The sequence below is a fragment of the Hipposideros armiger genome, unplaced genomic scaffold (assembly GCF_001890085.2).
Source record: "Hipposideros armiger isolate ML-2016 unplaced genomic scaffold, ASM189008v1 scaffold_7, whole genome shotgun sequence".
NCBI lineage: Eukaryota > Metazoa > Chordata > Mammalia > Chiroptera > Hipposideridae > Hipposideros > Hipposideros armiger.
In genome coordinates, this window is record NW_017731357.1 from 5391702 (window position 1) to 5407621 (window position 15920).

Below are 15920 nucleotides of genomic sequence, written 5' to 3' on the forward strand. Positions count from 1 at the left end.
AATCCTAACATGGTTTCCCTCCACTTACTGAGCTAAAAGAAATAACATTCATTTCCTGAGCAGCTGGTAAAAATCCATTTTATTCTGTTATCATTATACTACATATGGCCACACCACAAATTTTTACTGGGAACTTTTTGTTTTTATTTTTTAAGCTTAAAAACATTCATTATAAGATACTCTGTACACTATAACATAAGCTTCACAAGGTCAGGATTTTGTCTTTTTTTAACCTGTCAAAAATTCCTGTTCTGTTTGTTTCCAAAGATCCTGTGCCTCACAGAAACTATAGTTATGACTAAGAGCACCAATGGGCTTGTACTGGAAGAATCCCCAAAAAGCAAAGGCTTCATCAGCCTCCTCTGTACAACACATAATATATGGAGAAGGACTTTAATACTGTTGCTGAGAGTTCACAGTGTTTCCCAATAAATGTCTTTCTCCTAACCCAAAATAAATAAATAAATAAAAATACAACCCCCAATGAATAAGAGAGAGTAAGACACATGGAGGACAGTCTCTTCAAGAAAACTGAGAATAGGGCCGGCCGAGTGGCTCAGCTGGTTAAGAGCTTGCTTGGGACGCCAGCTCTGAGCAGCAGGGCTGCGGTTCGGATCCCACATTGAGGGCCAGTCACGCTCGCCCTCTACAACTAAGATGGTGAACAACAGCTCAACCTGGAGCTGGGCTGCTGTGAGTCACCGGCAACAGCGTAGGCAGCGGGCTGCCGTGAACTACGTGAGTGGCTGGCAGCCGGTGTGAGCTGCTGGGAGCCGCTGTGAGCGGCCGACCAATGACTGGTGACCGATTGCCTCACCCAGGAAGAGCACAGTGATCATGCCAACATGGGCCAGTGAAGCGATGAGCTCCACAACTAGACTGAAGAACAAAAACGGCAATTTGTCTACCTGTCTGTTCCCCTTCCCCGACTCCCCAACGCTGTTCTCCTCTCCCCCAATTCCCCAATAAAATCTTAAAAAAAAAAAGAAAAAGAAAAAACTGAGAACACTTCCCAACTCATTTCATGATGCCAGCTTTCCCTAATACCAAAATCCAATAAAGGTAGTTCAAGAAAAGAAAGCTACAGACCAGTATCCCTCACAAACATATTTGTAAAAATTCTCGGCAAAATATTAAAGAATTGAATCCAACAATATATGAAAAGGATAATACATTTTGACCCAATAGAGTTTGTACTGGGAATGCATAGCTGGTTCAACATTTGAAGTCCACCATATTAACAGACTAAAGTAGAAAATCCACCTGGCTGTATCAATAGATGCAGAAAAAGCATTTAATAAAATTCAATATCCACACATGATTAAAACTCTCACAAACTGAATTGAAGGGAACTTCCTTAACCTGATTGAGAGCATCCACAGTAACCTACAGTGAATATTATTAGAATGGAAAAAACTATTGCAGGTGATATGATTCTGTATGTAGAAATTCAAAGAAATCTATAAAGAATTAGAATTAATCTGAGAGTGTAACAAAATAGCTGATATAAAATGAATATATGAAAGTCAATTATGGGTCGGCCGAGTGGCTCATTTGGTTAAGAGCTCACTCAACAGTGCGAGCTCTGAGCAACAAGGTCCCCAGTTCAATTGCCGGCCCGAGCTGAGCTGCTGCTGAGTTGCCAACAGGTGACAGGATGGCTCAGCTAAAAAAAAAAAAAGTCAATTATATTCCTTCCTATTTACCAGCAACAAACAGAAAACAAAATTTTTAACACACCATACATAACACTACCTGCAAAACCATAATACTATAAAGTATCCTTGCAAAAAATATAAAACTTAAATTTGATCAGGCCTCTAGATCTAATTACCTATTTGCAGGAAATGCAAAAGACAGAAGGCCTTACTGAAGACACCACAGGGATGAAATCAGAAAATCCAGACTTGGAAACTATAGAACAAACAACCAGTTTCTGCAACAAATAAATTGCAAGAAGGAAAAGAAAAGAGGGAAGGAGAGGGAACCTATCAGTTTAAGGGGAATTTAAGAATATTTAAGGAGGAAATGATACAAACTTAGATTTGTTTCAAAATAATCTGGGGTGGGTAGGTTGTAAATAAAACAAAATAAGCTATGAGTTAATAAATGTTGAAGCTGGGTTTTAGGTATTTGAGGTTCACTACACTATTCTCTACTCTTGTAGTATGTTTGAAATTTTCAACAGAACAAAATTTTTTTTAAATACCATTTATAAAACCTCTTTTTTTAAAAATGAACAACCTAGGAACAAATCTAACAAAGATGTTCAAGACATTTACAGGATAAATTATAAAACGTATTGAGACATGAAAGACCTAAATAAGTGGAGAGAGATACTGCATTCATGGACTGGAAGACTCAATATTGTAAAGAAATCTATTCCTCCCAGATTGATTCATAGATTCAATGCAATCCCAACCAAAATCCCAACCATTTTGAAATTGACAAGCTAATTTTTTAAGAGTCTTCATGGAAATGCACAGTATCAGGAGTAGCCAAGATGCTCTTCTAGAAGAATAAGTAGGGGAGGTCTTACTCCACCTGCTACCAAGACTTATTATAAAGCTGCAGTAATTAAGATATTAAGGGATGGGAATGAAGGTGCTCTAATAGACCAATTGAAGAGAACTCCAAAACACTCCCATACATAAATAGTCACTTGTGAGGAATGGATATTTTTCCATAAGTCATGCTGTGATAATTGGGTATCCATTAGGGGGAAAAAGAAAGAAAGAAAGAAATTGACCCCTAACTTCACACCATGTACAGTTCCAGTATATTAAAAACCAAAATGTGAAAGGCAAAATTATAAACCCTTGAGAAGGTAATATTGGAGTATATCTTCAGGGACAAAGAAGGATTTCTGAAACGAGATATCAAAAATACTTCCCATAAAAGAAAAGATTGCTAAATTTGACTAAATTAACGCTCATTAATAGGTTATATTCACCAAAAGATACCATAAAAAGAGTAAAAAGGCAAGCCACAAAGTGGAAGAAGCTATCCCAACATGTATAACTAATGAAGGTGTAATATCCAGGCCATATAAAGAATTCCAGGGGCCGGCCGAGTGGCGCGTTGGTTAAGAATTGGCTTGAGACACCAGCTCTGAGCAGCAGGGCCCCGGTTTGGATCCCACATTAGGGCCAGTGACGCTGCGCCCTATACAGCTAAGATGGTGAACAACAGCTCCACCTGGAGCTGGGCTGGCATGAGTTGCCGGTGACGGCTTAGGCTGCAGTGGGCTGCTATAAAGCTACCGTGAGTGGCTGGCAGCCAGCATGAGCAGCTGGCAGCCGGTGTGAGCTTCCAAGAGCCACCGTGAGCAGCCGTCCAGTGGCCTGTGAATGATCTGCCTCACCCGGGAAGAGCGCAATGATAATACCAACATGGGCCAGTGAAGCAACGTCCTCCACAACTAGACTGAAGAACAAAAGGACAGCAACTTGTCTGTTCCCCTTCCCCAATTCCCCAGTGCTGTTCCCCTCTCCCAACTCCCCAATGAAATCTTTTTTTAAAAAATCCGACAAATCAATGAGAAAAAGAGAGACAACTGGATAGGAAAATAGTCAAAAGACTGGAACAGACACTTTACAAAAGAGGAAAGCCAATAGCCAATAAACATGAGAAGGTGCTCAACCTCATTAATCATCAGTAAAACGCAAACTCAAAACACAGTGTTATTCCATTACTTGCCCACCATGATTGCTAAAATTAAAGACTGATAATACCAAGTGTTGGCAAGGAAGGGACTCTCATACCCTGCTGGTGGGAGTGTAAATCAGTACAATCTCATTGGAAAATAACGTCATTTTCAATAGCATTGTGTGGCATTCTGATAGTGATTTTGGATTCTCCTTATGTGTGGCTCACTAGGGGACCCCTGGTTAGTCCATAAGCAAAACCTTCTATGGCAATATCACACAATTTGCTTAAACTAAATCTAAGAGAGCAACTTTATAACAACATTTGTGCATATGTTACAGATGCTGAATATTATAATCATGTAGAACAAAATTATAATTTTCTGATTGCAATTCTAACTGTGGATTTAATCATAGCATTTTTTTCTATCTTGTAAGACTGGAATCACCATGTAATAGTAGTACCATATATTTAGCATCTACCATGTCTGCCACTGTGCTAGGGACGTTGTTAGCATTGTTTGTTATAATCCATCCAAAAGGCTGTAAGAGGTTAAGGAATTTGCCAATAGAATGTACTAGCGAGGAGCATGGGCTCTGGTGCCAGACTAGACTGTCCTCACTCTTGTACTTATTAGCTGTATGATTGAAGGCAAATGATTTAACCTCTCAGTCCTTCGATTCCCTCATCTGTAAAGGAGTAACACAATTTTATGCGTTTAGAAAGATTAAGTGAGTTAATACATGTAAATTTCCCAGAAAAGCACCCAACACTAAATTGATAAAAGCTAATAAGTGATAGAGCCAGTATTAAAACCAGACCTGTCTCAACTCAAAATCCCATGCTCTTTCCAGTATATGTCATGACCATATGTTTGGGCTTCTTATCTGTGTTAATTACTATATGCTCAAGGAACATTTTATTATAAGCCTGTGTTTTTAAAACATTTTTAGGAAATTGTCATGAAAGCCAAAGAACAACCTTTATCTGATATGACTTGAAAAATGTGTGAGGATTATGTTCACGCAGGTTCATGAAAGCTTTTCAAATGAGTGATTTTTCTCTTTTATCAACATAAAACTATACATTAGGTTTTTTTTCCCCTCTCTTTCTTTGTGTGTTAGGCGAGTAGCCTGCATCGCCATGGAGAAGACCAAACAGGAGCAGCAGGCCAGCTGTACTTGGTTTGGCAAGAAAAAGAAGCAGTACAAAGATAAATATTTGGCAAAGCACAATGCAGGTAGGGAAAAGTACAACTTTTACAAGGCCAGTTACGTATCTCAAAGACTGAAATAGATGTCACATCTCAATTCAGTCTTCAGAGTTCTCTATCCCAAAATTCCACCGTATGAGATCTTCATCAGCTTGCAAAACCATTAAGAAACTCCTGCCTTCAATTATGTTGGTTATTTGCCAGGTATTTTAAAGAGCTATACTTTATAGGAAGAAAATGCTATTTGGAAATAGTATTTTCTGGAACAAAAAGAACCCAGTACATTAAGCCCTCCCCTGAGAAATGAGAGCTTGAGAGTTTGCTAAGTCACCAGGATTCTTGCCTCCTTGCTGATATTGGTCTTGAGCAAATACCCTTGCTCCTGGTTCCTCTGTGGCCCTTGGACTTGGCCCTAGGACACATTTCAAAGGGCAAAGCTGTGCTCTTAATAGAGAGCTACGCAGCGAATGGTTCGGTGACTGGTTTGAAAAAGCACAAATGACATTGGATACTAACTTGGTTTGGCCAGTGTCTCTGACTTGGTTTCTTCCCTCATGGTATTTCCTTGGCTCCTAAAAGACCGAGAGCATTATTTTGGCCTTCCCTTCACGGTATGTTTGTCTATGTGGGAGCTTGCATCAACTTAAGACAAAATATTCACTTGTTAGCTAAAAATTGAAATGAATACCAAAAAAGCATGATCTGTCATTGCAGTAGAATTCCCAGAAGACTCACAGGATATAACTTAAATTAAAGAAAGTACATGATGATATGTAGAGTGATATTTGCTTATTCCCAATAACTTCTTAATATGACTCCTTTTATAAAGAAGTTTTTCTGAGGAATTACAAGTCCCAACATTGGCATTAGATTCATTCCCAAGATTTCAGAAATAACTCCAAAAATCAAACATGTGGCAAAAAAAAACCAAGTGAACACTGTCATGCGTACTCAATTTGACAGTATAATATTCCTGACAAACATGAAATGCATTTCTCTCTGTAGAATGTTATATATAACATATGTTATTAGCATTAACAGGAAAAATTATTTAGAAACTCTGAATGGTTCATTTCTTATTCAGAGAGTAAAAGTAAACATTTTGAAGTACTGTATAATGTGGAATTAATGTGAGTGGCCACATGCATTAATTTTAAATGGTTCAGTTAAATGAGGAGTCTGTCCCTTCACATCAGGTACATTGTACCACATTTTTATTTCCAATAAATCCTGTCAACTATTAATTGCAAAAGCTCAAGGAGTATACTATCTGAAGAAATTCACTGTAGTATCAGCAAATGTTGTTTAACACAAAATGTCAATGGTTATTGCTAAGGCTCCATTCCATAGTCACCACCTTTATTTCCATCTGTTTCTAAGAGGCTCACAAGATGTGTCAACATATATGTATATGTATATATCCTTGTAATTTTTACAATAATTTTAAATGATATAGGTAGATAGTTGCAATTAAAATTAATTTAAACCTACAAAAGCAAAGAAATGACTGATTAAGGCTGTTGATTCATCATTAACTTTATACTATATTGATGGAGGGCACATAGACATGAGTGTTCAATTTTCTGATATTCTTTAATTCAGCTCTGAGGAAAAATGTGAAGCCAATTGATTGAAAACCTAGACCCTCTAAATTCTGACAAAGAACCCATTGAATTGTTCACTGTCGAATTTAGCTATCAGGAATTTTGCCAGAGAACCTGAAGCTGAAGCTGAATAATATTGAATGTCAACTATAATTAAATGTACATATAATCATGGGATGTAGAACACAGCGTAGAGAATAGTCAATGGAATTGTAACAGCTATATACGATGTCAGAGGGGTATTACACTGGGGGAGGGGAGTTATCACTTTGTGAGGGGTGTAAATGTCTAACTATTACATTGTTTTGTACACCTGAAAAAAAAAAAAGAATTTTGCCAGAGAATCAGCATCCAGTCCGGCGGCCAATCTTTTCCACAGTTCCCTTTGTCCATGATTTGATTGCTGGGGCATCACTGATCTTCCATTGTTTTCATTCTCCTGATTCATCATAGGTGATGCTCAGTGGTCCTGAAAATGCACCTGTAAGATTAATAGGCAACCTGAGATAGGACCAGGAATTAGCACACCTGAGTACCTGCAACTTGCACAAAATCACTTGGTTCCTGTGGGCCTCAGAATGGAGGAGATCACTTAGTCAATCAAGGATATCGTTTCTAATCTAAAATTCAGTGGATCTCAGGTTCTTTCATCACTGGACCTGATAAATGGGTATCATTTAATGAAGCCAAGTACTCGTTCACTTCCCTTATCTCAGGCTTTAGCTCTGGTAAATATTGCCCATCAAGTTTGAAGGGTATCATTGATTAAGAAGGCAGGAGCCTCATAGGGATAGAATAGAATTGCTTTTTCTCTTTTGACATTATACCTCCTATCCAAAACCATGGACTTGTCTAAATTCTTGTAAACTTAGAACTAAGAAGCTGGGGAAGACCCACCACCACCACTTTTTTGTGATCGTTAGCATTTTCCTAAGCAGTAGTCTTCTGGGCCCAATGTTACCATATCGTCTGTCCTTTCAAGGAAAGGCAACCCAGATTTTAATGTTAAATAGCTGATATTCAAATGTGATAACTAATTAAAAGTATTTTAAACACTGTGTGCATATGGGGAAAACAAAACCTTTGAGTGTGCCCTTGGCCCAGTGTTGCCACTGTGCAGTGTCTTTTCTAGTTGGTGGTTTGTACAGTATTTGAAGATACTTCTAGCTTTTCAAAACTGAGGCAAGGAATCAATGTTAAAGGCTCACGTACAAAAAACATTCAACTGGAAAGTAGTTACCTAAATACTTAAACATTTCATGAATATTGAGTAGCTTACCAGGAAATCAAGATAATATGAACAATCTATGCCAGACAGTGTTTCTGAAACCTCGGGAATAGATTTGATTATGTAGTATTTACAGCAAATACATGTTCTGCAATGCATAAGTTTTTAGCCACATAAATTTGATGGGAAAAGCATTGTCATGCTGCTAGAAGAACTATAATCTTGAGGCATCGATGTTCCTCAGCCTTAGGACTTCGAAAATCAGTTTAAGATCAAGTTACTAATGGAAACTTTGAAAAAAGTATTCATTAACTCATTTTTTATGTTAGTCTTGCACAGAGATGTTTAAATATCCTGAGATACATACCCTATTTACATACATCATATGAACATAAAGGGTTTCTACAATACCATTCATAAGTGTGTTTAAATTATGTGTAATGCCACAAATTAGTACTATTGTCTTTAAAAAGCTATAGTTTTTTTTCTTTAATACAGAGAACTCTAAAGACAGCAAAAAGTGGCACATAATCTCACTGCCCTGTGGATGTTTTTCTATTTAAACAATAAAAGTAATAGGCACACATGGTTAGAAATTGCGAAAAGTACAGGAAGGTACAAAATGAAAAATGAAAGACTTCCACACCTACACTCCCTGAAGAAGGTCTCCTGTAACTATTCCCAGACAACATTTCTATGTCTATGCTAGGATATAAAACCCACTGGCTTTTATATAAGGATATTGTTGAATTTTTATTAAAATGAGTTTGTTTCTTAATGTGATTTATTTGCCTCATGTTTAGAATATTGCATGGTAAAGTTTCTTTTGTGCATATTATACTTTTATTTTACTAATATATTAAAAGCCATATTTCAATGAACCCTGTACATTTTTCATGCTGTCTTACTCCCAATGGCCTCTGTGCATGTAAGTAACCTGTTGAGTGACTATGCCTCTTTGTTTTTGACGGTTTCTTTTCACTAAGTCCTTTTTGTAATGACCGAACATCTTAAAGCCTTTAAAAGTCCAGTCTTTAAGTATTCTCCTTACATCCCTTGTATGTCTTATTGTAAAATATCCTTTGTTTATTGTTTCTCAATCCTATGACCATGTGGTTGATTTCATTTAGACCAGAGTAACCTCTTCATGCTACTTGTTTATGGTTAAGATATTGATGTGCCACATATCTGTTCATTTGTTTGTGGTGTTGATGGTTGATAGCTAACTCATTCTTATGTGTTTTTAAAAAACAAGTCTTAATTCAGTAGGATTGGAGCTAGGGCTCTCTGTAGAGTGAAAGGGGTGTGTATACAATTCAGAAAGCTTGTGTTGTCGTCATCATCTTGCTCTTTTGTGAGATGCTTGATTATTCTTATATATTACAATATGTCAGCTTATTGATGCACCTCTTTCATAAGCATACTTTTTCTTAATGGAAATATCACTCAGAGGGCAGTAGGTATAAAAAGCAATGCCATAAGCTCTCCTGCTTTTATTTTGGCAACTCGCGTCACTCCATTACCACTGTAGCAATGACTAGCTAGGTTTGCTATGAAGAGAACCTCCTGTTCATTTTAATTTTGTGAGTCTGCCATTCTAAACACTGAAAGCATTTCTTGGTTTTTAGCTGTTGCTAGAGAATATGCTTTCAAGACTTTCAGTCAACCTTTTTGGAATCAAGTTATCAAAAGAAAACAAATGCATAAATACCCATTAACATGCACTAACCCTTATTTTAACATATTGCATTTCTTTTTGTTAATATTTTGGGAATGATACTTTTGTTTGTTTGTTTGTTTGTTTGTTTGTTTGTTTGTTTGTTTGTTTCTGATCTGTTGCATCCCAGAGTATCCTATTTTGTATTTTAAGGTTCTTTGCTACTGGGAAGATCACAAATGTTAAGGACTGAGCTGTTTGGCCATACTGTTTTCAGAGAAGTAGAAGCTTCTCTTAGTGACTGACTGAAGCGCCCAAGGTTCCTTTATTACACCAGGGAATCATTCTATAGAATTTATTTCAACTCCTCTAAAATCCAGAGCTTATTTCATATTATTTAAAAAAGAAATTTCAGTGTGTGCCTGACAACATTTACGTTTTACTATGCAGAAAAATAATACAGGAAACATAGATGCATAGTTTTAGCCTTTTTGTGAGAATTCTGAAATGTGTGGGAATTGGACTACCTTGAACTTCAGCAGGAATGGTCATCCTCTCGGGAAAGTCTTTGTAATAGTTTTGTTAAGAGGCAGGTTTCCAAAAAATATTTTTTAAAGTATTTCTTCTCAGTCTGTAATGATTAGAGAACTCCCTTTTGCAAAGGTTTCCAAGCTCAGGCTCTGCTTCATGCTTCTTTCCATTCTATTCATCCTGATTTACTACACACAGGCTGACAAAGTTTGGGGCCCAGGGAAGCATGTACCCCTACTTACATTCCCAAGACCTTCCATCAAATGAATAGCTGGGTTACAGTAAAACTTGCGATATACTCATTTTAAAAGCTTGTAAAATAATAGTTACCAAATTTGAGTTTGAAAGAATCTAGCATGCTACCTTCTGCAACTCTGTTGAAAGAACCATGAAGTTAAAGACCAGCTGTCCATACATCTCTCATCCATCCCTAGCAATAATGTCGCTGGCTTCTTTCTTGGTTAACTTTAGTTGCATTCATGCTATATTCATGTTGGTCACTGTCTGCAGACTTTTTTCTTTTTAGTATTGCTGATATCTTAGAATTGCAAAAATCTGAACAGCATGTGGTTTTGAATGAATTCATATGATTTGTTGGATACCGCATGAAAAGATATGCAGTATCTTTTACAACTGGACTTTTATGCATGTGCTCAACGTATCTTTGGATATCCCTGGTTCTAAAGTGCATTTTCATGGGCTTAAAAATGAAATTTTCTCTCGAAAGGTTATATGACTTAAATATAAGTTGGATTTATATTTTTTAAGACATGGTTTTACCATTACTTTAGTTTTGCCACTAAAATTATAATTTACATACATGAAATATTCCTTCCGTAAATTTACCTTTCTTCTAAATCTTTGCATTTTAGTGTTCGATCAATTAGATCTTGTTACATATGAAGAAGTAGTAAAACTGCCAGCATTCAAAAGGAAAACACTAGTCTTATTAGGTAAGTTTGATTGTGGAAGTGGCTTTCTTATTCTCACCTTTGAAACATTTTGCGAATATAATTAACAATTGTCCATTTTAACTTCCTTTTTAAAAAATGACACAGGTGCGCATGGTGTTGGAAGAAGACACATAAAAAACACCCTCATCACAAAGCACCCAGACCGGTTTGCGTACCCTATTCCACGTAAGCCACGTCTCACTCTCTTTTAATTACGTTTTTCCTAGTACTTTTTTAACATTGTCATTTACATATTCTTTTCTGATTATATAAATAATAACTGTTCATTATAGGAATTTAGAAGATCTAAAAAAGGACAAAGAAGAAAATGGTTTCATATTTTCAACCCCACTCCCCCAGTAATAGTGCTATAGATATTTCATTGCATACCCTTCCAGACTTCTCCTAAGTACAAATATGTATAGTGTATGTATTTGTTTGTCATTGTTTTTTAACAAAATTGGGTTCATTCATTCTGTTTGTAACCTAATTTTTCCAACAGCATGTCATAAATATTACCCAGATGAATTATTCTTCAGCAAAATAGGTTTTAATGATAGAATAGTTTTCTTTGATATAACAATATTTTCCTTACTCAGTACCTAAATGGTTGACTTGTCTCACTTTTAAAAGCCAGTCAATGTGCTATCAGTTGTTTATTATAAAGAGCTTTAAATCTGTAATATTTTTATTCCCCTTATTTTCTACTTTATCTTTAACCTCTTGCCCTCTTTGTTTCCTCAATTGTAAAATGAAGTAACTCTCAAGATATAGAGAGGATTTGAGATGATGTGAAGCACTTAGCAGATACTGGATAAATAGTAGTCATCTTCCCACTAAAGTAGCTTGCTTTTAAAGAATACTGCTGCTGACCTCAGTCATGTCTACTCTTTGAAATACTTGGCCCGGGTTGTGTATATTTCATATGTTTACCTACTGAGATGACTGAAGATAGTACAGCATCCACATCATGTGCCTAGAGAAAGAGTTCTTTTTTAAAACATCCACATTTTTATGTTCATGAGCACCTGGAAGTTCTAATAGTCTAGTTAGGGCAGGAGAGAGAGAATTCCTTGCCACTCAAGGAGGGAAGGAAGGAAGAAGTTAAAAAGGAAATTGAAAGAAAGGAAAAGAAAGGAAGACAGAGGAGAAAGAAAAGGGAGGAAAGAGAGGGAGAAGAAAGGAGGTGATAGGGAAAGAAAACTGAAACCAATATTCCTGGCTTGTCTAGAAAAAATTTCCTAAAGTGTGTTTTGCAGAATACTGGTCCCATTAGTATCCCACAGAACTAGGACTTACTGCAGATATTTTAGTCTACACTCGCTTAGGTCAGGGGTCAGCAAATCTTTTTTCTAAAGGACCAGATATATTGGGTCGTCGGGAAAGTCATGACGCATGTTTGTATTGAAAAACATAGAAAAATACGTCATGACTTTCCCGACGACCCAATAGTAAATATTTGAGGCTTTGAGGGTCATATGGTCTCTGTCACAACTACTCACCTCTGCCATTGCAGCATGAAATTAGCCATAGACAATACGTAAACAAATGGGCATGGCTGTATTCCAATAAAACTTTATTTACAAAAACAGACAGCGGGCCACATTTGGCCCACAGGCCATAGTTTGCCATCTCCTGGTTTAGGTCTTGCTTAACTATTATGGCCATGTCTGACTAAGGTGATTGTATTTTCAATATCATATGTCTTTTGCTGTATTCTAACATTCTCCTTTTGCAAGATGCTGTAGACCAGCACTATGCAATAGAACTTTCTCTGATACTGACAGTGTTCAGTATCTGCACTGTCCAGTACAGTCACCATTAGCCACATGTGGCTATTGAACCCTGGAAATGTGGGTAATGAAACTAGGAACTGAAATTTTAACTTCAAGTTATTTAAATTTAGATAACCATGTGTGGTTTTCCATTTTTTTAATTCTTCTGTTTTCCTTATGCCTAACTGCGTTAAAGCATACAGTGACTTATGTTAATCTTGCATCATTTAGTGTCTTTCTCCTGTAATGACTCATGAAAGAATGAAATCGATCTGATATAAACACTGAAAGAGTCACCAAACCAAACAACTCACCAGCTACTGTGGTCTGATGTCACACAGATAAATGTGACTTCTACAGTTTACTTCTGCAAAGCTACTGGGGGTGGGAACAGGGCATAAGACATATACTAAAGAATCCATAGCTTTTAAGAAGAGATTGGGTTCAGGTAGATCCATTGGGAATGTAGGCTCATAAGCTCAGTCACTTAAACCTCTCGACATGTGACTTTGCAGATACAACCAGACCTCCAAAGAAAGATGAAGAAAATGGAAAGAATTATTACTTTGTATCCCACGACCAAATGATGCAAGACATCTCTAACAATGAGTACTTGGAGTATGGCAGCCACGAGGATGCGATGTATGGGACCAAACTGGAGACCATCCGGAAGATTCACGAGCAGGGGCTGATTGCAATACTGGACGTGGAGCCCCAGGTAGTGCCCGGCCACCTCGAGCTCCCACCCTCCTGCCCGCATGCTAAGCTCAGGTCCTGAAATCAAAAATGCCATCAGAACGTCATGGGTCGCATCATAATGTAATAAACTACCGGAAAATATCAGTAATGAAGGCATCGTGGTTAACAGTCTAGACTGCAAACTGACTAATCGTTGGACTCAGTGCACACACCATGTATTTAAGAAGAGAGACTATTATTTTATGAGACTCATTATACTCAGAAGCTCAATAAGTACCTGATTGGGTCTGTGCCTGCCAGAAATCCTACAGTACTCTAACCTTAGGATGAGACTCTGGCACTTTGTTATCGCAACAACCACCTTTCCTCTCTGAGTACAGCTGATGCTGGACCATCTGAGCCTCTGCCAGCATCTTATGTTAATCCCCAGCAAAAAAACTCTGATCCTGGGGCATGGGTCTGAAACATAGCACTAGCTTTATGAAAGCAAGCGTGAGTGAGCCTGGCGGGTGGGGGTGGGGGGATGTCCGATGGAGCCAGGATGGAGCCCCGTGGTGGTTGTCAGCCTCTGCCATCTCTTTACTGAGGACAATGCCTGACCCTGAGCAAAAGCTAAGAGGAATATGGGGAACTTGGAGACGACTCACAGCCAGATGCAAAGATGATTAGATGATTTGTAGATAAGTCCTATGCTAGAAGCAATAGGAATTCCTAAACTTGCAAAAGAGAAAGCCGAAGGCCTTTTACATCAGAAATGCAGACAAGCTATTTTTTCATCTCTGAGGGCAATCGAAGCGGAAGTGGGACTTAAAGCTCAGTAGGAAGGATTTGGGAGTTGTAAACATCAGGGCAGGTTACAGGAGAGACTTCTGCGTGTCCCATGACTCGCAGGCCTGCCATTTCTAAGACCCATCTGTACCGAAAGTCCCTTATCACTTAGAATCAGCATGCCACCTGCTGAAATGGTAGACCAGCTCCTCTCAAGTGGACTCCATTTCATCAGGGGGTAACCTGGCTGCCCCAGGCAGGGAAGATCCTTGCTCAGGGCCACTGTGTGAGACTTGGTCCCCTAGCCATCCCCAAAGGGAGGATGGAACCTGCGTAGCCAGAGTCTATGTGACCTGGGACCTAACGGTTCAGTTCCTCGGCTCCAAGATCCTAACATTGGGGCCAGCGGGTTCACCCATTTTCGTTTCACAGCACCTGATGGGTTACTTGAACTTGGAATCTGGTTAAGGGGCTAGGGAGGGAAGCACCAGTAGGATGAACACTATCCAGTTGACTTAACCATTAACTTGGACCTGTATAGAACTAAATATATGATGTGTAACGCAGATTGATTTTTGTTTAACTACTAATCCCTCCTTACTAGGGATTGGAAAAACCTTCTAGCCAGGGGTGGCTAGAGGCAAAGTCTCAATCCTGGTCCTGGTCTTCGGCATCCTCTCCTTGGGTTCCACACTGGTCTTCACCTGAACGTCGTTTTCTGCTGGTAGTAATGTCTCTAGCAGTATGCTGGCTGCAGGGCTCCTCAGACCCCCTCTGCATTACCTAAGTCCACTTGCAAGGGCTTTCTGCCTTACCTGCTGCTGCTGCCGCTGCTGCCACCTCCACTGCTGCTGCTGTTGCTGTCGCCGCCGCTCCACTCCGAGCGTCCAGCTCTCCCTGTGCCCTTGCCCTTGCAGTCATGCATTGCTCTGCACTGCTGAGCGGGAGACACCTCTCTCAGCCTTATCAAGACGTCCACAGCAGTCACTTTTACGTGTGGCACTGGGCACCACAACACCCCTCGCCCTGGGCTGGGCACTCTCCCTGCTCCCCGTGACTGCTGGATGAGCTCACTGCATTCTTCTCTCCTGCTTCCTGTGTCCCCACCTCTCAGAACCGTGATCTCTCAGGGCCACCCACCCCTGACGGCAGGCCATAGGCACCCTGTTCTCTGCCTGGGCCTCTCTGGGCCTGTGGCCCTAGGGACAGGGATCACTCAGGTCCCGCTCCTCTCCTTGGCCTGGTTGACCACCCTGGCCCCAGGCTCTCCCGCTCGGGGCCACACATGCCCTGTCTAGACTCATGCCCCGGCCATGCTCTCACACTGACCGTTGTGTCCATCAGTACAGCTGTAGATGCCCACGGGGTCTGCACCTACTGGGCTTCACCCGGGGGCTTCTCTGCCTTTAGCCCACTCTCTCCCCAGGCTCGGCGAGGCCCGTCTCCTGCCTTCGGGATGCCCGTGGCCATGACCGACTTGCTGTCACGCAGAGCCTCGTTGCTCCAGGGAGGCTCTCTCCTTAGGACATTTTTCTCTGCACCCTTTTCCCCTGCCCCAGCCTTAGGTTACCCCCTCTACTGTATCTCATGGACAGTTTGATTCAACCAGCTTGTATTCAGCACTTACTATATTCCAAGCATTGAGCCAGGAGCTAACAATACACATAAGAAGGCAAGCTGGTGAGGATGAAATTCCTTCCTGTATGTACATCACAAACTGTCCATAATGGGAGAAATGCCATGTGGCATTTTTTAAAACCCTTTCATTTCTACCACTGCTGACACTACTTCCACTATGTATGGAGCATAGAAAGACCACCTGACACTAGCATTCAGCTCGTTTA

At 39.5% G+C, this 15920-nt stretch overlaps 1 protein-coding gene across 14 annotated transcripts in view; it reads left to right on the top strand.

The window, feature by feature from the left end:
* The window catches only part of CASK (calcium/calmodulin dependent serine protein kinase), a 415968-nt gene that overhangs the window by 386454 nt on the left and 13594 nt on the right, over nucleotides 1-15920 (top strand). For 9 of the 14 annotated variants that reach the window (XM_019649798.1, XM_019649845.1, XM_019649852.1 and 6 more), the window contains 4 exons: nucleotides 4773-4888; nucleotides 10754-10834; nucleotides 10940-11020; nucleotides 13125-13327. In XM_019649798.1, the coding sequence (XP_019505343.1) occupies nucleotides 4773-4888; nucleotides 10754-10834; nucleotides 10940-11020; nucleotides 13125-13327 (481 nt within the window). The remainder of the gene's footprint in view (nucleotides 1-4772; nucleotides 4889-10753; nucleotides 10835-10939; nucleotides 11021-13124; nucleotides 13328-15920) is intronic. The other 5 variants (XM_019649806.1, XM_019649829.1, XM_019649862.1 and 2 more) reach the window with 1 other exon arrangement.